General features: G+C 35.8%; 1 protein-coding gene across 2 annotated transcripts in view; it reads right to left on the reverse strand.

Annotated features, from left to right (window-relative positions):
* ST8SIA6 (ST8 alpha-N-acetyl-neuraminide alpha-2,8-sialyltransferase 6) overlaps positions 1 to 27,142 on the reverse strand; it is a 103,512-nt gene that overhangs the window by 49,873 nt on the left and 26,497 nt on the right. Inside the window, exon 3 of one of the 2 annotated variants that reach the window (XM_052000670.1) lies at positions 16,029 to 16,121. In XM_052000670.1, coding sequence (XP_051856630.1) covers positions 16,029 to 16,121 — 93 coding nt within the window. Of the gene's footprint in view, positions 1 to 16,028; positions 16,125 to 27,142 lie in introns of both variants that reach the window. The other variant, XM_052000669.1, reaches the window with a different exon arrangement.

Below are 27,142 nucleotides of genomic sequence, written 5' to 3' on the forward strand. Positions count from 1 at the left end.
CCTTCAAGCTGTGAGTATTTATAATAAGATTAGATATGTTTTCCAAAAGAATCAGTTTTTAGGTATAGGACAAGATGCAACATTATAGCAAACTTTAAAAAACCATTTAAGCAAAATGCTAATAAACACTATCAAAATAAAATATAGCATATAAATTCTACTTACTAAAAAAAGGGGTAAAAGTTTTTAAATGTCTCTGAAGAAATATACCTTATTTGTTCAAGATATTTAATTTGTAAATAAAATTATTTGCACACTACAAAGCATCTTACAAACTAATTTTATGAATATTTTCCTACAGGAGAGCTTAACCAAGGCACAAGAACACTGTTTTAGATATCTATCCCCAAACTCTCCAAGGGACAAAAGTTTTGGGAAGAGAAAAGTTTTATTTATAAGGCCTGGAAGTCACAATGATCAAAATGATCAATGATTAAAAATTGCCAAAAAGTAATGTCAATAACTTTAGCTTTAAAATCTTTCTTATAATACTCTTTGATTCAGCAATCTCTATTGGGCCCGTGTCCCAAAAAGATTATAAAAAAGAGAAAAGAACCCATTTGTGCAAAAACATTTGTGGCAGTCCTTATTGTAATGGCAAGAAACTGGAGACTGAATGGGATGCCCATCAGTTGGAGAATGGCTAAATAATTTATGGTATATGAATGTTATGGAATATTATTGTTCTGTAAAAAATGACCAGCAGGAGGATTTCAGAAAATCCTGGAGAGACTTACAGGAACTGATGCTAAGTGAAATGAGCAGAACTAGAAGATCACTGTACATAGCAACAACAATATTATACCACGATCGATTCTAATGGACATGGCTCTTTTCAACAATGAGATGATTCAAGGTAATACCCTTGGATGGAAAGTGCCATCCTTCAAAGAGAGACTGAAAGTAGTTCAAAGTATAGCATTTTCACCTTTTTTGTTATTGTTTGTTTGCTTTTTCCCCCTTTCTCGTGGTTTTCTTCCCCATCTTTGATCTGATTTTTCTTGAACAAAATGACAAATATGGAAATACTTTTAAAAGAATTGCACATATTTAACCTATATCAGATTGCTTACTGTTTTGGAAAAGAGGGAGGTAAAGAAAGAAGGGCGAAAAATTTGGAACACAAAGTTTTACAAAATGAATATTGAAAACTATCTTTTTGTGTATTTGGAAAAATGAAACACTATTTAAAAAATATAAAATCTTTCTCACAAAGGAAAGTTGAGGTTCAAGGGTATCATGAAATGGAAAGGAGGATATGTTTGGAAGTTAATATGTTATTAAAAAATAAAAGGGCATCAACAAAATTAAAATTAGATTATCTTTTTTTTAAAAGAGTGACATGAATATGATTGTTTTGTGTAATAATTACCAGATATAAGTTTATTTTCTAACTCCAGAAAAGATTCTGGAATGTCATTAACACTCTAGAAAACTCCTAGTCACATCATTTAATTTCTCTACCCGTCAGTTTCCTCCTGTATAAAATGTCAGTTTTGTGAAAGACGAGTTTTGCTTGTGACCCCTGGGTTTAGTACATACAGTAAAAACTTAATAATTTTTTTTCCAATTCATTCTAAAGTCTCTTCTAGTACTTGGGTGCAATGTAATGTTCTTTACTCCATTAAATGAGAAAAACCACCTTATTTATCTGAAAAAGTTAAATGTCAGATGCTATAATTTGTTTATTTGGGATCACTTAAAGGCCCAGAAGATAGAATACTAGGATTTGGTCTGGAATCAGGAAAACTTGAGCTCAATCTGACTTCAGACACTTACTACCTGTTTGACTCTAAACAAATCAACCTCAGTTTCCTTGTCTGTAAAATGGGGAGAACAATATCTTTGCAAAGTTGTGATGAGGATCAGTGAGATAATAACTATAAAGTGCTTAGCATGGAACCTGGAACATAATAAGTGCTACAAAACATTAGCTAGTAGGTGAAGAAACAGGATGGGGAGGGGAGAGGAGAAGGAAAAGTAATTTCCATCTCAATGGAAGTATATCAACCACACTGAGTATGATGGATTCTGAATGAAAAAAAATTAAATTAATTTTTTTCTGGTTATACATGTATATTAAATTTTAAAATATACATTTCTTTATGAATCATGTTGGGAGAGAAAAATCAGAACAAATGGGAAAACCCACGAGAAAGGGGGAAAAAAAAACAGAAAAAAGGAATATTGCATGTGTTGATTAACTGAGTGTAAATTCTAAAGCTGTGTTGTAGCATACTATAGAACAATTATTTATTGTTGTTCAGCTCTTTGTGACCCTATTTGAGGTTTTTGTGGCAAAGATACTGAAGTGATTTCCCATCTATTTTCCTCTAGCTCATTTTATAATTAAGGAATCTGAGGGAGACAAGTTAAAGAAGTTAAAGAAAGCTAATGTGTCTGATGCGTTCTTGACTCTGGGCCCAGTATTCTTTCCACTGTACCGCCTCACTACCCAAGTATTATTAGTATTATTTCCATTTTACAGATGAAAAAGTTGAGGCAGACAAAGGTTACATGGCTTAACTAGAGTCATATATTCAGTTAAGTATCTGAGGACATAACTGAATTCAGGCCTTCCCCAGGCCAGACTTGGTGCTCTAGACCAGCAGTCACTTAGCTGCCCAGAACTACTCTCCACTAAGCTAAATTCTAGAAATAAAGACAATGAATATAACTTTTCTCACACAGTGAGCTCGATAATCATTCTTCGGGGATGTAGGAAATGAGATTTGTGCTTGGAAGGGGAGTGGGGGAGGTTGGGTCAAAGTTCCGGTTCTGCAATTCTATGGTTCCAGGTTCTGAGTCAGTCCATGAACTGTCATGTGTAATATGAGAATTAAGGCCGTGTAGTGGGATGGAGGGGTTCTGGTTCTGGAGCCAGAGGCCCTGGATTCCCAACCCACTGATTACCTGGGTCGCACCTGACCTCTCCAGGTTTACCATCTGTAAAATGAGGGAGGCCAGACTAGATGTCTTAGTGCTCTAAATTGATGATCAATTGAAAGCTCATCAAAAAAGTGAGAGCTTGAGACGTGGAGCAGAATTGGGTTAACCATGTGCAGGGTAATCAAACACTTACCCTCCTTCTCCTTTCTTGGCTGATAAAAGAACAGGGATGGACGATGTCTCCCAGAGAGCAGGAGAGATGGGGATCTGATATCTCTATTTTATACACACCGCCCAGCTACTCTATTTTTTAAGCAAAGTCTGTCAGAGATAATTTATTAATACGTAAACATTCTGCTTAGAGAAAGTTCCAAATGGGCAAAGCCAAGTGCTTTCCATATACTACGTATACCCAAGTTATCTGAGTACAGCATATTGAAACAGCTCCAGGGATTCACTCATCAAGATAGCGATACAGATTCTATTCCACGGCTCCAATTGGAGCCAACAAAGTTTAATATTGCATTATCTGAGAAAGCTGCGCATTTATATGGAGTACGAGAACATTAACCCTTTCGTTGTCCGAAAAGTCACCACTGCAAGAGCTAACTGGGGCAAATGCAAGAAAGTACACTTTGGAAAAGTGACAATTGACAAGAAATGATCTCTTAAGTGATGGAGTTGGGAAAGAGAGACAGAGAGATCAAAGATTTGCTCTTGGGGGTTGTGGGGAGAACATGATGGGACGGTTTTGGAGATTACAGGATAATAGAGGATCTTTTTATTTTAACTAATTATCATTGCTAACTTAGTAAAAATCTGTGCTATTTCTAGCTTCAGAAGAGCCTAAAGTTGTTTTGTTTTTTTTTTTTTTTTGGTGGTTGTTGTTATTATTTTTGGTCTTTGTTATTTTAACATCCAAGGGAGTTCTTGATGAAGAAATCCCCTCTACAAAAGCAGATCTGTATTTATAGTGTAAATGACATGAGGCAAGGGGCAATCTTTTATCTCTTTTCGTATTTCTAGTCCTTAGCACATTTCCTAGCACATAGGAAGTAAATCCTATCAATCAATGATAGGCTTTGCAATTTAGATCCTAATAGGTCGAAGGATCTAGGTCACATGTTCTTGACTGATAAAAGAACAGGGATGGTTGATGTCTCCCAGAGAGCGTGAGAGTTGGGGATCTGATATCTCTATTTTATACACATCACCCAGTTACTCTGGGCCAAAATCTGTCAGAGATAATTTATTAATAAACATTCCGCTTAGAAAAAATTCCAATTGGACAAAGCCAAATGCTCTCCATATACTACATATACCCAAATTAGACAATGATTGTGATGTGACTAAAGAATGGCTTAAATCCAGGGCTTTCAGACTTAGAAATAAGTTTTCTATCTGCCCTATCATGGCTGCTTTTCACCAAGGAACCCTTTCAGTTCCATGCCATCTAACTGTGATGGAGCCCTACCCAATTTGGGGCTCAGTATGATGAAATCTATCCAAAACGACACTAAAATCAAACTAGTAGGTTTGATGTTAATGACACTGACATCAAATTTCCTTCCCCTCTTAAAATTTTAAAAATCAATCCTCAATATTTTGTCCTGAAACCAATAAAAAATGATACACTGGTAGGATGGAAAAACAGAAATAATATCAGGAGGTGCCTGTTAGCCTAGATATGGGTCTAGAATTATGGATGACACCTTTTGGGTACATTTCTGAATAACTAAATAGGGCCATATTTTTCTAACAATGGGAACTGTATTCTGTTTGGAGGAAGATAACGGCTCATTGATCTTGCACCATCCATTTTCAGCCATGGGACTCTCATAGTTGCAAGGAGTATAACAAAATAGCAGATATGATATTATATCTTCTTCGAAAAAAAAAGTAGGTTTGTTGAAAGTCACTTATGGTGGTAAAGATCCTGAAGTTGACAATGGGTTTGTGGAGCATCAGGTGAATGATTGTCTGTATATCTTATGTGGATAGTTCCTCCTCAACTTGACCAACAGGAATAAGGGTTGTCATTGTAAATAATGTTAATTCACACCTATTTATCATGTCTTAAAATGCTTTTCTCATAATAGCCCTATGAGGAGGTATGATTGTTCTATTTAGCAGATGAAAGTCTCAGAGAATTTGTCACAAAATAGACATATACAGAAAGTGCATAACATCCCTGAGCCTCAGATCAAGATATTTTGACTTCAAGTCATGCACCCTAAATATTTCAAAGGCTTTTAATATCAAAACTATTCACGGAAATGAGGATATAAAAGCCACCTATGACAATAATGTCATGCTCCTAAGAAAGGAATATGGAGATTACTTAATTAATTTCTACTGTTGATCGCCCAGCTGTTCTTTTGGGAACTGTTGTACAACATACTGCTGCATCAGCAAATACTTTTTAAAGCAGCCTAATTAAAATGTATAAAGAAATAGGAAAAGTGGATTGTGTTTTAAAGCTAGGAGGTTTCTGAAAAGTTTCATGTTCTTAAAATCATGTCATTCTTTTTTTATTAGGTTTATGGCTTATGAATCATGTTCTCACGAAAGCTAAGGGAATAGCAAATGAGTAGTAAATAAACTCTAACTTTATTAAAAAGGCACAGTACAGTTTAAGTTTAACACAAAGAAAAGGGAGAAATTGTTTTTTAATCTCAACTGAAATGGAGACGATTTCTAAATGTTTCTGAAGCATAAGAGGGAAAAACATGTTTTATAAAAATGTGATGCATCCAATGAAGAAAGCCAAAAGCTGAGAGACTCTTCAGAAAACTCAATATATCAAGAATAATTTCTTCAAGAGGACACTGATAAATGTCACAGGCATCAAATGACATCATAGAAAATGTAATTGACTATGACATAACAGAAAGGAAATGACCAATTATAAACATGAACATCATTTTTAATTAGCAGTTTATATACAATCAGGCCATAGGACTGGTTAGAGGAAGAGATCAAAGTAGATATCAGTTTATAAAGCTAAAGGAATAAAATTTCCTGGGACTAATTGCCACAACTCTAATCTTGACTTGCTTAGAGATACAGATGCAAAGACAACATTGATCTGGAGAGCCTTTTAGCTGACAATTTCTGAGGAGGAAGATGAAAGACCACGAACAGGGCTGACTTAGGAAACCATGAGAAGAAAGGGAACCTGCAAAAAACGCTGGATGATATTCAGTATGCAGTCACCCAAGAGTATTTGCATGTCCTGGCCTGGAAACACCTCCTGCCTGCTGGATCCAGCGGGTCCCTGACATTGATGGGGTACCTTCCTTCCCTGTATCTCTGCTCATGGAAGTAGATTTGAAAGGGAGCTGGTGAGCTTCTAAATAGATGGAGGCTAAAAGGACAATGAAAGTAATAAAAAAAGAAACTGTACAGATAATTCAATCACTCGGAAAGATCCAGACAGTAAAGAAAGAAGCCAAAAAAAAAAAAAATTCTCAAGGACCAGCAAGAGGAAAGGATTGGGCTTAAAGTACAAGAATTCAATGCCAGGGGAGAGATGAGGAACTGTGATGGACAAAGAACATGAGTTTGTTTTTTAACATTCAAACATTCCATGAGGGCACATGAGTCTGAAGTTACACCACATACTAATGGGCTCCATGCTCCTGATTTCACAGATCCTTATTAATTTGTGGGTTTCTCATGCTTTCATCATTATTAACCCCCATAAAATTTGTAAGAGAACAGATATAATCGGTCAAATTAAAAGGAAAGGACAACAAATAGACATAAAACAGAACAGATCTGCTGGAATTTCTAGATTGATATGTATCATTGGAGATGATAGGGAATTGTCACATTCCAGTATTGAGGAAATGAGGTTAGCCCTTAAAAAGACAAATTTGAGAAGAGTACCTGACCAAATTCATGTAGAAGGAATTGAAGCTGCAGACACTACACTCTTGGCCACTGACAATCCAATTTCAAAATAATTCAAAAAGAATATCATTTTTACCAAAATGAAAAAGGGAAACTGTGTAGACATTAACAATTAATGAGCCATAAATCTGTTTTCTTATCTCTATTAAATATATATGGGAATTGACCATATTAAGACTATTTATCCATGAATATATGCTGACAGAACAAGTAGGTTTTTGCCAATAACTTTTTAGAGAGATCACAAAACTGACTCAGAGTTTTGAATGAAACAAAATTTTGTTATAGCTGTTGTTTGCCAATAATGTTTAAAAATGACTCCAGAGAATAAAGGGATCTTTTAAAAGCCTTTCTGAAGCATGGTCTATCTATCTATGTATAACACTAACTATATATACATATATAGTTAAAGCTAAAGTTAAATATAGTTAAAGCTAGATTTATGTAACATTCTCTGACATGCAACTTTGGATCAGATTTTGTTCAATGATCTGAAATTTTTTTATCATTGATGTATAAAATAGTGAAACATTTTTACCCAAGATATTTGCCAAGCTCATGGAGGATTTACTTCATAGAAAATATTTCTTATTCATGGTAAAGTTTTTAAAATATTCTATATATTATTAAATTACATGGCACTAATTGCATCAAGTCATAGAATATTTAAAAATCCTATCAGTGAAATCCATAATTCAGAAGAGATCTATTTAGCCATCCACACTATATGAAGAAAGTGAATGACACTGATATTCAGACTTTAATTTGCAAATACAGCACTAAACAATCTATTGCATCTATCTAACTACCTATTTATCATCTGTCTCTGCTATCTTTCACCTATCTTTACTCTCTATTTCTCTATCTTCATCATCCATCATCTATCTCTAGTCTATCTATCTATGAACGTGTATATGTATACATATGTGGAGAATAAAAATGACCTACACACAGAAAGATTGGTCTCAGTGAACTAATGGATCTTAGACAGACAACTGCGGAGAGACACTGGGCTGATTAGGAGAGAGGCATAAAGTTGGATCCAACTTGGAAAACTGTCTAGCACTTTCAATGATCAAAAGCCACTCTTAGCAAGAGCATTAACAAAGTAAAAATAAAATAAAGAAAAGAGGATCAGGAAAACATTTTTAAAAGCAGAGAGGGAAGTCCAGAAGGAAATATTATATAAGGAAGGCAGTTTTGAAAGTTGAGGCAACAGTTGTTTTATATATTGTATGTAATTTATACAATTCTATATAATTGATCATACTGCTTGCTTTCTCAATGGGTGAGGAAGGGGTTAGAGGAAAGGAGAGAATTTGGAATACAAAAAATTTTAAGTCAAAATAAAATATAATTCTAAAAGGAGCAGCTAGGTGGCACCGTGGTTAGAGTACCAGATCTGGAGTCAGGAAGACTCCTCTTTCCAAATCACTTAATCCCATTTGTCTCAGTTTACTCATCTGTAAAATTGAGATGAGGGAAATGGAATATCAGTTTAGTATCTCTGCCAAAAAAACCAACAAACAACAAATCAAAATAGGGTCAAGAAGACTGAGAAATGATTGAACAATAATTATTTTTAAAGTTATATGTTGATTTATATATACATATATATACATATAGAAAAATAAATCACATACAGAAAACATTCATGATTTAATGATTTTGTTAATTCCTCTTCATCTTGAAATTTTAATTTTATTTGGGGTTTGTTAAGTTCAGAATAAAAATATATATCTATTTTAGATATTTCTTGTGTTGCAACTACCCTTGAAACAGGAAAAGTACCCAAGCAAGGATTCTACTATATTGATTAGGTCTTTTATGGAAGAGATATTAAAGGATGAGAGTATTCATCAGAGTAGATTCCTATTTTACCAACCAAGTTTTTCTTTTTTCTTAAGGCTATCGTCTGTTAAGGAATAACTACAAATACTGATTCAAAAGGAAGATATCTGAGTAAGTGTTCTAACATGGAGAAGCCTTAAGATTGAATATTTTAACTATGGGAAACAAGTATTAGTCAACACTAAATTCAGTTTCACTAATGGACAGTCCTATTTAAGTAATGCTCATTTTAGTCTTTAGCGCTGCAGTGAAGATGAACAGAAGCATTCAAACACTTATCACTGAAATGCTGCCATCTGCCCTGCTGCAGGAGCTCCCTCTGAGTGGTGATGGGGGGATATGCCCTTTGTTCTACCAGGTAAGGAACTGGAAATGTGCCCAGACCATTTAGTCATCTACCCTGGACATTTTGCCATCTGCTCTACCCTATTCATTCCATATATCCTTCTTCCAGTCCCCTCTACATTTTTCAACTCTTGTTTGGGGAACAGTAATCAAATCAATGTATTAGATAGCATTTTTGTAGTGCTTTAAGACTGACAAAACAGTTTTCAGATATTATTTCACCCTGACAATATTGATGGGAGGGAGGTATTGCTATTATCCCCATTTTACTGATGAGGAAACTGAGACAGAAAGGGGTTATAAGTGGCCTGCCATCGTTCCTGGAAAAATTATGTCAATCAATTGTTGTAAGATTCCAGTTACTTTCCTAGCATACAAAACCTAAGTACAAAACTCCATTCCTTAGTCACCACTTTTTATCTATGGTGTCTGCTACTATTAGAATGTAAAATTCCCTAAAGACAGGAACTGTCTCATTTTTCTATTTGATTCTCTAGCCTTTAACACTAATTCCTAGTCTATAGATCAGTCAAATCAATAAACATTTATTAAGTACTTACTAGGTTCCAGGCACTGAGCTAAATATTGGGGATAAAAAAGAGGCAAAGGAGACTAAAATCTAGTGGGGGGGAACAACAAGGCAAGCAAATATATTCAAAGTAAGTTATAAATAAGATATAATTTACAGACGGAGACACTAGAATTAAGAAGAGTTGGTAAAGACTTCCAGTAAAAAGTGGGATTTTACCTGGGGCTTGAACCTACACAGTCAATATTTAGAACAGTAAGAGAGAATGTTCAGAACCAAGAGATACCTTGTAACCCAGCCAGAAGGCTGCTGTCACTGGGCCGGATAATACTTGTAGGGGAGTAAGGTGTAAGAAGGCTAGAAAGGGAGGGAGAGGTAAGATTATGAAAGATTTTGAATGCCATATAGCAAAGGGATAATAAATGTTTTTTTTTCCATTCATTCAGTATAATAGGAATTGGAAGTATCCTTAGATTATAATGATCAATGACTAAAAAGCAAAAAATAACTAAAAAAACTGTTTTTGTCTTTCAAGAATTGATCATACCTTTGCCACAATGTGGGCAGCTTCCAGTTTGTCACTCACATCCTTCTCCCTGGAGAGCAGAACTAAAAAGCCTTCATTTTTCTAGGATGACCATTTGAATTTTAAAAAGAAAGCAGCTATGAATCCTCATATCTTATTAGCCACAAAAAAGCTACAGCTACAAAAAAAGATTGAGTGTCTTATGACCTCCATCATGATTGCCAGAGTATTGAGAGCTCTAGTTCTATGAATGGTCAAGAGAATATACTTATTTATATAATTCACCAAACTGAACCTCAGTTCTTTAATCTGGAAAATAAAGAGATGGACTCAATGCCCAAGTTCCTTCTAGTTTGAAAATGTTTTCTGTTCCTGACCCAGCATGAATGAACAGGATTAAATCATGTTTCAGCCAAGTTTGGGTTACTTTTGTTTTATATAAAATAAAGGAAAAAAATTTTTAAATTTGCATCCTGATCTCTAGGTCAGCTTCTGTGATCCATCCTGAGCTTTTCAGAGCAAAAACCAGACAGGTCAGGCTCTCTGGAGAAGCTTGCCATAGTCTTAAGAGTGTTATATGGCTCCCACAAATAGTGACAGCTTGTTAACTTCAATTTTTCTGATTTATTTATTAGTCCTTACCAGTGAAATGGAGAATTGCACAATGAACTAAATTGTGGGAATTTGTCAAATGAAGTCATGCTAAGGATGCCATGAGAAATTATCAAACTGGAGTTCGTATCTAGCAGCACTCTATTTCATTGAGAAACACTTCATCCTCAAAAGTTGGCCCCAGAGGGCAGCTGGCAGCTCTTATTGAAGAAGAGATTAAAAAAAAGGACACGTGCTACGTTGAGGAGCCATTAGGGCATCTAACAGGTACTCAAGGGAGGCAAGCCAAAGCTATATATTACTGTTTGCCAGAGAAATCCTACACAGGATCAAAAGTCTTTGTTGACAGACAACGAAAATTGAGGAATTCTTGCTTTGTCTGCAGGCTGTCAAGTGATATACAAGCTTTATAGCTTTTGGGGGGAAGTTTCAGCCACTATAATTTATGCCTCCTCTTTTCAAATAGTATTTCAGGCCATGTTGCATTCTTCTAGGCTCTGATAAATATTGAAGAACATTTAAAAGCCAGTATTCAGTCTACACTGTGGTCAATTGAGCAATTCAATTTAATTCAACAGATCTTTATTAAAGACCTACTGGGTGCACAGTGGTGTGCTAGTCCCTGGGGAGAAGAAGATGAACAAATATGATCTAGTCCCTACTAGTTCACAACCTACTGGGGTGATTCAATATGTGTGCAAAAAAGCATCACTCTCAGGTAGAATGTAATAAGGGCAAAGGAGAGATCCAGAAAAAATATTCCAGGAGAATTTGAGGAGAGTATGATTATTTTCAACTGGAGGGATCAAGGAATATGACACCTGAGCAAGGAAGAGAAGGATTTCAAGAGATGGAAGGGATACTAAATATTACTAATGAGAGTAATGAGAATTTTTCCAGCTGTATCATTAAGAAGCTATCAGCTACCAGCAAGCCTTTATCAAGTACTCCATATGTGCCAGGGAATGTGCTGAGCACTGGAGGTTCAAAGGAAAAGGGGGAAAATTTTCCTGTTTTAGGAACATTTTAATGAGAGAGAATGGTACAATATAAAAAGCAGTGACTGTGGAGTAGGACCGGTTTCAAACTCTATTTCTAATATTTAATACTATTTGATATTATGTAAGTCATTTAACAGATCTCTTCTAGCTCTAGGGTTGGGAATGGATATAGGATATATGTAAAATAGATGGAAAGTAACCACTTGGATATACATTTGCTACATTACATAAAAAGAGTTTATGTTTTGATCATTTTCAGTTATAGTCAATATAAATGAATATATTCAATATATAGATAATGTTGTCTATATAGATAATATAATCAATATAACTGAATATAATCAATATATTCACAATATAGTCAACATATAGATAATATAGTCAATATAGACAACATAGTCAATCAATATATATAGATAATACAGTCAATATAGACAATATAGTCAATATAAAGCCAAAGAACTGGCCAAAAATGTAGGTACATGTTTTCAGGAGACAAATACTCTGACCTAGGCAGAAGTCCCCATTTCATCCCATAAATTTGGGCATTTCCATAAACTAATGACCACAAATGGAAGAAGTGAACCTCCATGTTTTCTTCCAACTACATCTGAAGATTTAAAGTAGCCATTTATATAGTAAGGGAATGATCAATGTGTGTTGTATTGAGTTGGATTGGCTTGGATTGAATTAGAGAGCAACTCTACCAAGTACTTCATTTTGGGACATATGGCGTCGATTATAAAAAGGAAGGCAGTCACCAATCTTGCTAGCTTAAGTGCCGCAAGAGATGCTGTGATGGCCATTGTGCTTGTTCCTTGCCGCCATCATGGGTTACCATAGCAATGAGGGGCACCCAAAAGAGCTTCGGTCCCCGGCGTGGCCACGAGGGTCAATCTAATTATACATGCAAACAGTGAGAGGGAGGAAATTGCAAAAAGTGCATCTTCCTGAGACCCCAGTTCACTGTGTAAATTGAAAAAGAGAAAAGAGACAATAATGGGCCAAAGGAGAAAAAAAAAAGTGAAATGAGAAAAAAGCTGCCAAGTGGAAGAAAAAGAACTTATCACTAGAGGGTCAGCCCTTCTGTGCTATCTGCCTTGAGAGAAGTTAATTCATTGTCTGGAACAATGAGAGTCAAAATGGACAGCTTGAACACTGTAACTTTAAAAGCAGAGAGAAAAGAATTACATCTTTGAAAGGTGGAAAAGGAAAAAAACAGAGAAAAATGACTTGATATTATATTTTATTTAATAAGTAGAAAAGATTGGGTTGAGATATAGAATAACACTGCTGGTGTTCAGTCATTTTTCAGTCATATCTGACTCTTTGTGATCCCATTTAGGGTTTACTTATGTTTAGTCATATCCAATCTCATTTGGGATTTTCTTGGCAGAGAAACTGGAGTGGTTTGCCATCTCCAGCTTGTCTTACAGATGAGGAAACTGAGGCAATAGGCCAAAGTGACTTGCCAAAGGTCAAACAGCCAGTAAGTATCTGAAGCCAAACATTTACTCAGGAGGATTAGTTAGTGTTCTTGTCTCCAGACCTGGCCTCTATCCATCTAATTGTCCACATTGAGGGGAATTGGTAAAAACAGTAAGAAAATTGCAGAAGTCTAAGAAGAGAAGGAAAAGGTAATAGTAGAACAATCATAATCGTTTTATAATAAATGAAGTTTATAAAGTGTTTTCCTTACAGCAATCCTGTGAGTTAGGAGACACAAAATATTTTTACAGACAAGAAAACTGAGGCTCGTGGAAGCCATACCAACTGCTCGTGATCATATAGCCAATAAGTGATGGAACCAGGTTATACGAACCCTTGTCTGCTAATGCTAGTTCTCGAATTCCAGCACGGAATGAAACAAGAGGATGCTGGAGAGTTCACTGGTTACATTACAAAAATATCACCACTACTCTGAATTTTAGAGGTAGGTGAAAAGTGCCTTCAATACTGGAGAAACACCTACCCAAAAAGAGAATGTAGATTATTGGGTTTGGGGGGCAGCTAATTGGTGCAGTAGATAAGAGTGCTGCTCTGAAGTCAAGATAATCTCCACTGAATATGAGTCTAATGATCAAGCTTTTCATTATAACTTTGAGGGGCAAAGTAAAAATGATTTTAGTTTTGGTAAATGTAGGAAAATATATGTTGCCTCTTGGAAAGGGACATGTTAATATAAGAAAGAGAAAATATGAAAACTTTAAAAGAGCACACAAAATAGATAAATTATTGTTTTTTAAGAAAATAAAATTATTCCTTATCAGTATACAATGAAGGGCCTGTGCTGCTGGGCTCTACAACCTCTTGGTAGTCTTGGTCACAGCATGCATAATTTCTGACAACAGAAAATGAAACTGAAAAATTAGTCTCTTGTGTGCCAAATAACACTTTCATAGCAATCAGCAATTCATGTGAGCTCCACGTAGACCTTTGCTAAGCAGACAACCAGCAAAGGCTAATTATACAAGCTAGTTGAAAATCAGGACTGTAATGGAAAGGCATCCCCCCAAAGAATAGCCGGGGAAAGGCTTTTTCATCAAACATATCACAATAGAAAAAAAAAAACAATAGTGAGGGAAACTGAAGAGAGAACACGAGAGACTGAGCACATACACTCTGATCATCTCATTGTGGTTGAGCATTTTTGTTCAAGATGGGAATTTTAAGTTTGTAAAATCCCTGCCTTTAATATTTCTCCTAGTATTAGCTTTTCTGTCTCACATATTGAAGTCTGACTCAAAGCCATTTGATCTGTACAAAAGTTTAGCATTCTGATCCTCAGGACACAAGTCACCTTTGGTGTGTAATGTAATGGAAATGTGAGTAGGGAATAACAATAAACATTAATATTTATATATATATATATATAATTATATGTATATCATTAGATATTATATGTGTAGAGGTAGATGTACATGTGTGTTATATTTATGTACAATCTTATTTGTGAATTTGTGTGTGAATTATGTGTGAATTTGTGAATATGGGGTCAATCTTATATTACTGTTGGTATTCAATCATGTCAGACTTTGTAACCCTATTTGAGGTTTTCTTGGCAAAGATACTAGGATAGTTTACTATTTTCTTCTCTGACTCATTTTACAGATGAGGAAACTGAGGCAGAAAGGGTAAAGTGACTTGCCTGGGGTCACACTGCAAGTAAGTGTCTGAGCTCAGGACTTCTTAACTCCAAGCCCAGCACTCTTTAAGTACTATTATTCCCATTTTATAGATGAGGAAACTGAAGTTAAAGAGAAGTCAAGTTGCCTTGTCCAGTGTCATAGAGTTAAGTAGCCTCCAATTTAATATTAGAAATCTCACTTTCCTGAATCTGTCCAGTGCTCTAGCCATCTAACTATATCCTTATATCCCAGTGTATAGTCAGGTGCCAGGGAAATGTTTTAACAAAGATTTTTAAAGGCTAATGACTGATGTGGATTCCAAAAAAAATTCTAGACATGATAATTTTAAAAACATTTAGAAAATAAAGATATGAAATAAGAAAAAAATCATTTACATTTAAAAGTACATATTCAATTATTGTTCTGTAAGGAATGACCAGCAGGATGAATACAGAGAGGACTGGCGAGACTTACATGAACTGATGCTAAGTGAAATGAGCAGAACCAGGAGATCATTATATACCTCAACAATGATACTATATGAGGATGTATTCTGATGGAAGTGGATTTCTTCGATAAAGAGAGCTAATTCAGTTTCAATTGATCAAGAATGGACAGAAGCAGCTACCAAAGAAAGAACACTGGGAAACAAATGTGAACTATTTGCATTTTTGTTTTTCTTCCCGGGTTATTTTTACTTCTGAATCCAATTCTCCCTGTGCAACAAGAAAACTGTTCGGTTCTGTACACGTATATTGTATCTAGGATATACTGTAACCTATTCAACATGTAAAGGACTGCTTGCCATCTGGGGGAGGGGGTGGAGGGAGGGAGGGGAAAAGTCGGAACAGAAGTGAGTGCAAGGGATAATGCTGTAAAAAATTATCCTGGCATGGGTTCTGTCAATAAAAAGTTATTTTTTAAAAAAGTATATATTCATTGTTGGTGGAGTTGTAAATTATCCTAGAAAATTATTAGTATAATACAGAATATCACTGAATTGTACATATCTTTGATTCACTAATATCACTACTATGCACACAACCCAAGGAAGGTCCAAAAAAAAAAAAAAAAGAAGGGAAGGAGATACAGTTAAATCCATATATGAATAATACAGCATATTTTACATAGCTATATAATAGATTCCATAGCTATACATTTATATGTTTTGTGCTTACATGCCCATATACATTTTAATACATAATGATAAAATATGCAAAGTAGAAACTTACCTTTTTTTTTTCATAAATGAAGATAAAAGCGTGTCTTGTAGGCTTTTGCATTCTGGTGGCAGATGGAGTGGCTTTTTTATACCCAGATTTGTGCTGCTTCATAAAAGAAATAAAGGATGGAAAACAACAAAATTAAAAATTAGAAAGCTTTTCCTCAATGTTATGTTCTTTGTTAATGAAATAGGATTTAATTTTTGAAATCACGACCAAATAAAGCCTCTTTTCACTTTCAAGATTGCTTTCTCCATTTAAAAAAAAGGATAGTGATATAACCACTATGGCATTCTAACTTCTAGATAAATTCACTTCACATTACAAACTAAATTATACAGACATGTAAATTAGAAAAGCAATTTATAAAAGAAAGAGGCTTTGAAATATTGGATTTGTTAAAGTATATTTACATATTTTGATAAGTACCAAATATTTTTTATTAGCAAGTAAAAAAAGTAATTTAACACATTATATATTATACCATTCCTTTGGGCATGGACAATGAGCAGGGCCCAGAAGAAAATGGGAGGAGGGCAAACTAGATTGCCTTTGGAGAACTGTGTGGGGTACTTTTAATGATTCCGAACTTCTCTCTGAAAAAAATCCATTTTTTAACCACTAAATCCTTACTATGATTCAGGACAGCTCCAAGGCACAAATTCCAGTATCTCTGAAGAATTATCCAAGGGTCCTTATCCAAGGGTCATTCAAAGAGTGTTGCAGATGATAGGTTTCATCACCAAAGAACTGACCACTAGGTGATGGATTTTTTTCAGCCCAACAACTCTTTAAAATGGCCCATTAGAGTTGCTCTCAGCATAGACGAAGAATTCATGAGGCATTTTATTTCTTTGCTTTGAAAGATGATGCTTTGGATTATAAACTATGAACACTTACACAGGTGAGGCTGGAGAGTCCAAAAGTCTTTTCTGTACTTAAAAAAAAATTAAATATTATTTTCCTGGTCTAGAATTTTCAATGAGGAAATATCAATGAAGATGGATTTCTGCTTTGCAACTTCTAGATGTCTGGGACCCCAAGACCTGCCTAGGACCATCTAGTCAAAGTATGTCAGAGAAACGATAGGAATCCAGGTCTCCCTGACCACGAAGTTACTCCTCTGCCTATTTTACCATGCCATTCTCTCTCTACTTAGCAAAAATAAGTTTTGTCCTTTGCCTAATTATCATGGGAAATGTTTGTTTCTTTTTTGCAGCACTGTCTCCTAAATTCTGTGGCTGTTGATTAAAATTCACGTTCATTTATACACACACACACTCATCTATATACAAATATATATAATTCATATTTACCTAGTGCTTCAAAGTTTTTTAAGTATTTTGCTTATACCCTTCCTGAGAGGTAAATTGTAGAAAATACTGTGTCACATTTGATCCAAGAAGAAACCGAAGTCCAAGGGGATGATATAGTTTACTCAGGGTATTAGAGAGAAATCTAATGCCCTTTGCTCTATATTGCATGGCCCTTCCACACAAAATGAACAAATACCGTCATTCCTATCATTTTATTTAAATAACGATTTACAAGATGTTAACATCAAAAATTATTTTTAAAAAACAATCAGAAATGGGAGATGACATGTTTCATAATTCCTAAGAATGAAAAGCTAGTGGTTAGAGCATTTAGGAAAACCATTTAGCACCTATGTGCCTCAGTTTCCTCAAATGTAAAATTAGAAGAAAATTGCAAACCACTCCAATATCTTTGCCAAGAAAACCTCAAAATGGGTCTCAGACATGACTGAAAACAATGCATTTTATATTGTCTGAAGATCTTCTCAACTTTGCTTTCTGGAGACCCAGAAAGAAGGGCCTGGTGTCTCCCCTTTCAAGACATGAATAACTCCATTTTATGATTATCCTCCAAGTCAGGCAGAAAATCAACAGTCACATCTACTTCTTGGAATTTGTGGGAAATTTTTCCAATTTTGAAAATTACTCTTTCTATACCATTGTGGAAGCATATTTAAAACCTGTTTTTGTTCAACTAAAAATATTTTCAATAAAAAGGATATATTTATTTGAAAAATATTTTGTAATACTAATATTTATAATATATAAAATAATCATGGTCATAATATTAATATGATTTTTGCTGTTCAGTCATGTCTAACTCTTAGTGATCCCATTTTGAGATTCTCTTGGCAAAGACACTGGAGTGGTTTCCCACTTCCTCCTCCAGTCCACTTCACAGATGAGGAAACTGAGACTAAACAGGTCCAAATGGGTTACAGAAGATGTCTAAAGCCTGACTTGAACCCAACAAGATGAGTCCTTCTTCCATCCACTGCCACTGCACCAATCTAACTATCCCCATCAGTATGATGAGTAGACACATTTTATTAACTAAAAATACTATTTTCTCCCACTTAAAACACTTTCCATAGTTTTCCCTTTAGGGAAATATATAAGAAGCCAAGAATAAGGTAGAAGAATAAACATCTCTTTATCTTTTAAGAGTACTGCCTTCTCTGTCCCCCGAAGCGATGGCAATGATTTCCCCTTTCTCCACTGAGGAAGGACTATGAGGGTGATCAAAAGAGAGAAATCCTTTAAGTCTCTGAGGAGCTGAGACAAGAAAGGAATTGAGTAGTTTTAGTTAAAGATGGATTATCATTCTGCAACATTAACCCCAAACTATATTTTTTAAACATATTATGACATTTTTTTTTCTTTTTCAAGATTCTTTTAAATGTTACCTCAAATTTTCTCACACCAAGGACATGACAGTTGGAATATTTCCCCCATAAGCTAGAAATGCTCAGATTTAGATTAATGTTAAATGAAACAAAATTGTTTCTGGCAGACTTGTGCCCAAAACACCGAGTGTAGCATTAATATTTTTATTTTTTGACACCAGAGAAAAGTCGTACAGGGCATTCTGCTCTGGAATTGGAACACTTGCCCAATTCCTTTAAACCATAGAGTAAATCAGGCCACTCTCCTGCACTGGCAAAGCTCACCAAGGCAAAAAACCAATGAAAGTATGATCAGATGGGAAGGATTTCTCCATCTGAATTCCCTAGTGCTATGTGTTCATGCATAAATCTCCTGATCTGTACTTTTAGCTGTGGCTTCCTCCCAATCTTTATTCTCTTCTCCTTCCCTACATCTCCTTCACTGATCTGATGGCCTGTCACACTCACACACACAGAGGCCAGAGAATACTTTCATAAACTTCTTTGGGAATTGAGCTTTCTAATCCACTATGTATTTCAAAAGCACCAAAAACGTTTTTGTTTTTTGTTTTGTTTTGTTTTTTGCTGAAGCAATTGAGGTTAAGTGACTTGTCTAGGATCACAGAGCTAGGAAGTCAAAAACGTTATGTTTTAATAAAGCTGAGACAATTTTTTTGTATTATTTGTGAAGTTGTTGCATACAGACACCAAGAGTACCTAGCATCCTCTCACTCTGATTCAAAGTCAGAGCACAACCTGGAAAATTGATGAGTTTCTGGAAACCTGTCTAACCTCCCGAAGGGGACAGAAGGCCTTCCAGTGGCTGCTGATGAGAGTTTCCTCCATCTCTCCCTCATTCTTCCCTTCCCCAAGGTCTATGGCAATATGGTGGGAGTGCTCCCCCAAACAGCTTTAGGCTAGCAGTGTGGGGACCACTTCCTTCTCACCCAGACCTGTGAGCTGTGATAATAATAATAAAGTCTTTTTTGTTGCCTATTTCTTTTGAATGTCCCATTTCCCTATCCTAACTTCCTTCTCTTCTCCCATCCCTCTCTCATCCTCCCCAAGTAAGTCCCTCTAGGCCATTTCCCTTGATATTACTACAGAGTTATATCATTGTAAACTAGGTAAAGAATTAATCATCAAAAAAGTCCAAAATTAAGACATTTAAATCCATTAAGTTCTCAGAACACTGGATGAGGATTCCTTTTCACTGAAAGTCCTATTTGATACCTTGGAAATTGGAAAGGTTGGATTGTAATTTCATCAAAAGGCTATATCTATTTTCTGAGGACCAGCCCAAGCATAAAGTAACATCACAACAGGATGGCCACCTGTCTTTGGCCATGAAAATCAATGAAAAAAAGTAGTTTATAGTGAAGAATATTATGGATCCTTGTAACAAACAAACAAGAAGCTCCAAAGGGGGAGCTACAAGCATTATTATTCCCATTTTATAAGGTGAGGACTCGTGGGCTCACCCCACTAGAAAGAGCCAGTCATTTTCACTATACCCTGCTGGAAATAGGCTAAGTGAATAAGCAAACATCTGGAGATAGATTACTGCTTGCTATTAACTTGCCATTGTACACGACTTTAATCTACTTTAATCTCCTTATTTATAGCATTTGTTAAGTAAATGTGTTAGCAATATCAGGGAAAGCAAGAAGTTCACCTGGCTCTCAGGCCTACAGGGATATAATTAATGAACTTATTTACAGGAAGGCAGAGTAGTGAGGAACTATTGGTGCTTCTGAACCCCCATTCTGCAAATTCAGGGTGAAAAACCAAGCAGGAAGAAGAATGGGCAAGGTTGCAGGTGGCAAGCTCCTTCTGGCTCTTTCCCTATAACTGTTTCCCAGCCAAGGGAAGTATCTAGTAGATTCTTAAATATGTCTTAAATATGTAAATAAATTGGGAACTCAGAATACTGAACGCTATTGTTGCTGAGGGACTCTTCATGATCCCATTTGGGATTTTTTTGGCAGAGATACTGGAGTGTTTTGCCATATCCTTCTCCAGCTCATTTTACAGATGAGGAAACTGAGGCAGACAAAATTAAGTGATAGCCATGCCAGCTAGGAAGTATATATGCTGGACATGAACTCAAGAATATGAATGTCCCCGAAAGCAGGAATGTTGCTGTATGTACTGCTTACCTAGCTGGCCATGGGCAGCTTATCACGTCACAAGCCCTTAATAAAACTCGTTGCCTTGCCTTGCCTTGAAGTATCAAGGGGTCCCAGAGTGGAGTTCAATGCTTGGTACAATTTAATTATAATCTTTATGGATGATCATTTTAAAAAACATTATCTTCATTTGTTATTCTTACATCAAAAAGCCTATTTTATATGAGGTTTAAAAATCTGGCTTTGGTTAATACACTAGATTAATCACAGCTGAGAACAAAATTATTAATAATTTAATGACTAAGGCATAGTTATTGGTAGGGCTAGAAACTCCTGTTAGTAACTCCTTTTACTAAGTCAGATTTCTATTGTGTTATTATCTTTGGAAAGAGAGACTGATAAAAAATCTGGTATATGATGTCTGTAATTCAGACATAATATCCTTCTTAAAGAGAGGAGGCAGAGAGGGATTGTCCAAGCACAGATGTCCGAAATAAGGTGGAACTCGAATCTCCTGAAACATGGAGTGGGGCCCTAAAGATCTATTTATATTTTATTGATGAATCTGTTTTATTCTGGCTTCTTGGAAGCCTTATATTACCTTGTTACCTGCCCTATATTACCTGGGCTAATTAGCTAGGTGTGCATGTGCTGGACCGGGAGTCGGGAGGACGTGAGCCTCGGGGATGCTGAATAAGATGTAGCTGGTCCTGTTTTGGGGAGCACCTGCTCCTGAGTACTTAGACTTATCTACTTCAAACATTGCCAGTCAAGTGGTTTGTTAACCTTAAAGCTCTCTATAAATATTATTAGCCACAGATATTAAATGTCTCTCTTTCTTTATTACACCCCATAATGTCATCCCTAATAGTCATTAGCCACAGAAACTCCCTCCCAGGGACAGAATGTCACCAACTAAATTCCCGGAGAGTTTTCTAAATTGAATGAAAACGTTCAAGCTCCCAGCCAATAAATAATAAATGGTTTGTCGGTTAAACATTATCCCAAGACCCATGAAGTCTCATGGATCAAGTAGTTCTGCCTTATCCAGCCATGATAGCTATTTCATGTTGTCAGCCTAGAGTTATGCTTCAAAGGCAATAAAGCTATAGCGCTCTTGGAAACCAAAGCATCACTGGAAAAACCAAGGAAGCAATTTGCAAAATTAATCATCAGAGAAAAAACAACAGCCCCCAGACCAGATGGCTTTCACCTGAGAACTCCTTCAGACCACGGACAAAATCAGCAGAATTTCTAGCAAATGTTTCACAAAGAATTTTTAGGATGAAAAGCTCATTTAAGAAAATGGCATGAGTCTGCCCCTCTGTAAATGTATTAAAACATAATAACATCATTGTTGGGGAAGGCAGATTAAGTCCCTGGGCACATTGGCTATTAGCATTCACTTATATAAATGTGGTATTCTACCACCCCATTGAATATGAGCTCCTTGAGGTCAAGGGCTGTTTTGTTTTTGTCCTGTGTTTAATAAATGATGAACTTTTAGAATTTGGTGTTTGAGTAGTTGGTGGTTGGACAGTTGTGTCCAATTTTTGTGACCCCATGGACCATGGTATACCAATATTGTCCAGTTTGAGGGTTTTCTTGGAGAAGATCCCGGTGTGGTGGGCCATTTGCTTCTCCAGTAGATCAAGGCAGACAAAAGCTGCCCAAAGTCACCCAGCTACTAAGTGTTTGTGGCTGGATTTTAATTTAAGTCTTTTGAATTCAGACCCAGTGATTTATCCACTGAACCACCTAGTAGCACTATAAAATATTTTGTGGTTTGGGATAATAGCTATCATTCAATCTCAACCCCTGAGTAAGTCCTTGGTACCTATGGATGTGTCTGCCAGGGGATGTATGAATTGATTGATATCTGAAATGAATAGGTACAAGCCCAACCCTCATGATAGAATGTGTATACCTGTTATAGTCTAGCTAACTTCTGAAAAACGATGACTTTTTTGGCCATAACATTTGTCAAAGAGAGAATTTCAACCTGTACCAATGGAGAGATTGTGTGTATACTATGAGGTACAGATCCTTAGTATTAGTTAAATTTAAACCTCTTCTGACAAATCTACTAAACAATAAACATTATTATTCTTTCAGAAAAGATCCTTTGACAAGTGCAATGGCTAGTGTTCTATCTGTTTTTTAAAAATCTGAATGGATCTAAGAGACCACAAAGCTCTCAACCTCTTGACTACTAAGATGATGTCAACATCAGAACATTGTGAAGAAGGTGGGATTTTCTTTGGAACTTGAAGAACTCAGGGAAGCCAGAAGCCAGAGATAAAGAGGGAGAGAATTAGCTAAGGAAAATATCTCCAACGAAGGAGATGGAGTATTGCCTATGAGGAGCAGCAAGGAGTCCAGGAGGTCTGGATTAATTACCAAAGAGCTCCTGGAAGGAGTAAGATGCAAGAAGAATGGAAAGGAAAAGGAGCCGTTGTCATTAAGGGCTTTAAAAGCTAAACAGAGAACTTTCTATTTGGTCCTGGAGTTAAATGGGGAGCCATGGGAGTTTACTGAATGACACAGCCAGACCTGCACTTCGGGAAGATCACTTTAGCACCTGAGCAGGGGCTAGACTAAAGTAAGAAGGGAGACCCACCACATGTATCAACAGACTAGGTGAGAGATAATAAAGAATACCAGAAGAATGAAAACTCTTTTATGTCAAGGACTCTTATTTTGTCTTTGCATTTCCATTGTTTTACATAGTTCCACTTAACTTAGTAAGTATTAAGTAAATATTAAGCTTGAATTTATTTAGGTCAAATACGGCTTTAAAAATGGAAGAATGAAAGAACAGATGAACAATCCAAGATTTGTGCTAAGAGCAAGAGGAAAGTCTTCAACATGTTGCATGCATGCTTTATAGGATGATCTACAGGAAAACACAAGCGGGAATTATGTAGCTGATGTTCCAGAGGGATTGGGATCTACTTGAGTGGAGATGGGATCCATAGCAAACAAGCCACTAAAGCATCAGGGAATTCTAGATCCAGGTTCTAGAGCTGGAAGTTTCTCAGAGACCATCTGGTTAAATCTCTTAATTTGTCATAATTGGAAACTGATAATTGTGAGAGAGACAAACTTGAACCCAAGTCTTCTGCCATCCAGCTCTGTGTTCTCTTCAGTGTATCAGGTCATCCTTCTAGTGCCTCAGATTACTTATTAGTTAGACAAATATCTGGAAATCTGGACCATAAGTTCTTAGAAACCTTTCATATTCTTACTGAAGTAAAACTAAGCCTTAGGCTAAGGATATTTTTAGTTGATTATAGTTCAGATCAGGTTTTTCTCAATGTAAGTTACAAAAACATGCTTTGGATTTATGTTTTGTAATAAAGTTCTCATTATCATGATAAGTAGTAATGGACGAAATACTCTGGAAATCATGCCTGTCATTTTAGGACATTTTAAATGTGTACTAAAATAGTAAAAATGATCAAATAAAAATGGAGAGTGTATAGTTAGAAACTTCAGGACTAGGAAAGGTCCAACAATTCACTCACCATTTTTTTCTAACATAACTTTACTACATTTACCTAATGAACTCAATTTACAAGCGTGAGAGAGATGAATCAAAGGTTCTTTCATAGGATAAAAATGAAATTCAAACAACTGAGATAAGGGAAAAGTACTTCAAGAAAGACTCAATTCAAAGGACCCTATTAATCAGTGAACTACTTTTTTCTACAATCAATTTTTAAGGAACAGTAAAAATCAAGTAGAGCACCAAAATATAGGGGATTTATTTTGAAGAGAATTTTCCATAACATATTCCTGGAGACTTTTGTAGATTCATTACAATTGCTTAAACTTTTCACACTTGCTTTTACTTAAAAATAATCACTGATGATATCACTGATGACCCCATTGATGACACTGGAAAATTCTAGATAATAAAATAATTGTTTTTAAATTATGGAGTCTACTATACAAGAGAAGGCACAACAACAGTTTGAGGGGAAAAGTTCTCAGATCAATTCAGTTAACTATAAAATTTAATTAGCCAGAAAGTCTTATTTATTCTCTAAGGATTCCACTTAATTGAGCTCTGATATATTTGAAATATTCTTACTAATCCTGAATGGAATCTTAGGAAAATATATGGGTGCACATAAACTATACTTAGTTTGATTGGAACAATGAAGGGTTATGAGAGAGTCCATAAAAACGTAACAATTAAATAACTGAGCATGATAATTACTGATGGAATTCAACAAAAGATAGATAGAAAGCAATACACCTTGAAAAGAGTGAGTAAAACTAGTGAGATGTGATATTGGGTTCTGCTAACTACATCCTATCAAAAGAACACTATCTTCACAAATGACTAAAAAGCTTCTTTAGCTAAACCAAATTCTTGATTATAACCTTATTCAGATTATATATGTTTATTCAAAATCCACCATCTGAAGAGCTATCCCCTTAGTATTATTTTTTTCTAAAGAGAGAATCTGAAACTGATTAATTCAAATGTATCCTCCTCTCGAGGTGCTGGCAATGAAGTTGATAAAATGATAGTAAGTTCTATCACAAATTCACAAAACAGTGAATTTGAAAATTCAATTGAACAAAATGTTTATTAAGTTCCTACTGCTTACAAAGCACTGTTAAAGCACTTTAGAATAAGAAGTTTGTTTCTAGCAGTCTTTTTTTTCAATTAAATTTTCTCTAATTTACTTTTGATCTCTTTTCCTCCCACAATCTCTCCTCCCACCCCTACCCCCACCCAGCATCCCAACACTAAGGTGCTGCTTCATACTTTGGCATTTCCCCATCACCCCTTCTTGCATCAAAATTGAACTCTCCTGCATTCCCATTTTCACCTAATCTGGAAAATGGATGCCAAAGGGTTTCTAACATATTACTGTTCTGAAGTAATATATTTCCACTCCAGTGGATTAAGTGGATTTCCATTCCAATGGGTTAAATGATTTCCCCAGCATCTCAGAACCATTAAGTATCAGAACCAGCCAAGATTTGAATCTAGGTCCCCTGACTCCAAAGTGAGTGCTCTCTTCACTAATTCATAAGACTACAAATTAAATACCATAATATTAGGAATCCCAAATATTATGACTGGACAAGAGAAAGATATTTTTGGTAGGGCAGGTGTAGGCAAGAACTCCTCAGATCATAGTATATATAATCAGCTTTCCATGTTCAAGAGTTTAGTGATCTAAAAAAGTGAATGTTGAATTTGAAAATTAATTAGATTTTGAATGATATGATTTTTTTCGATCTTTTCTTTCCCATATAATTCCAGGAAAAAGAAACTGAGAATAAGTGATATAAATTCACATATTGGACTCCCTTGTGAAGACCAATGGGAAATAGACTATCCCTATCTGTCAGTACAACTGAGAAAGGAACATAAAGGTATACACATACTGTCTTAACAAGGATCACTATGCTCGTACACATGGATCAGTCCCATCACTTGATCATAGATTAGCAGCAGAAACGACCTTTACAATTCATTTAGAAGAATCCTCTCAATTTAAAAATGAGCCTCAAACTTCTGAAGCTCAGAGGAAGGAACCTTGCTCAGAATGCCACAGGATGGTGAGCGGCAAACCACCTTTTAATCAGCATATAGCACAAGGATTCGCAATTTCTTGCTTATTGAGTGAATAAAATGGAATGTGCTTCTGACTTCCATAGTCATTCATTTTTCCACTCATTTATTGCAGGTCAGCTCTTTACCCCCAACCAAATAAACAAACAGCCATTAGCATCAGTCCATCAAACTACGAAGTTCTTGCCAGAAAGCAAGAAACATGTCTAGGTTGTTAACTGTGCGGTTGCATTTACCTTTTTTCCTGAACTGAATTCAACACCAGCAACTATTTATAAAGGACCTACTGTGTGCAAAACATTGGGAAAGATGCAAAATGTTCTCTATATAGAGAAGACCAGCCCAGAATCATGATAGATAATATTCAATGATAGCTGCACTAAACTACCTCCCAATTGAGCAGTGACTTAGGGTGGCAGGGGAGAGACTTCATGAAAGGGATGATGTTGAATTTGATTTTAAAGGTCTCTCCTCACTTTCAGTAGCACAGGAGGCACTGAAGACAGATGATCTCTGCATCAGTAGTGATGTATTCTGGTCCCAGCGAACCCACTGTAAGTGGGAAGATGAGTAGGAGCTCCTTCCTACTATACAACCATATGACCTGGAATTTTTTTAGGTGTCTCTGCTTTTTCTTGTATATCAGGACCATCATGTTTTATTATATTCGCAGAAATGATTATCCCTCAAGAGA

The sequence above is a fragment of the Antechinus flavipes genome, chromosome 5, assembly GCF_016432865.1.
Source record: "Antechinus flavipes isolate AdamAnt ecotype Samford, QLD, Australia chromosome 5, AdamAnt_v2, whole genome shotgun sequence".
Classification (NCBI taxonomy): Eukaryota; Metazoa; Chordata; class Mammalia; order Dasyuromorphia; family Dasyuridae; genus Antechinus; species Antechinus flavipes.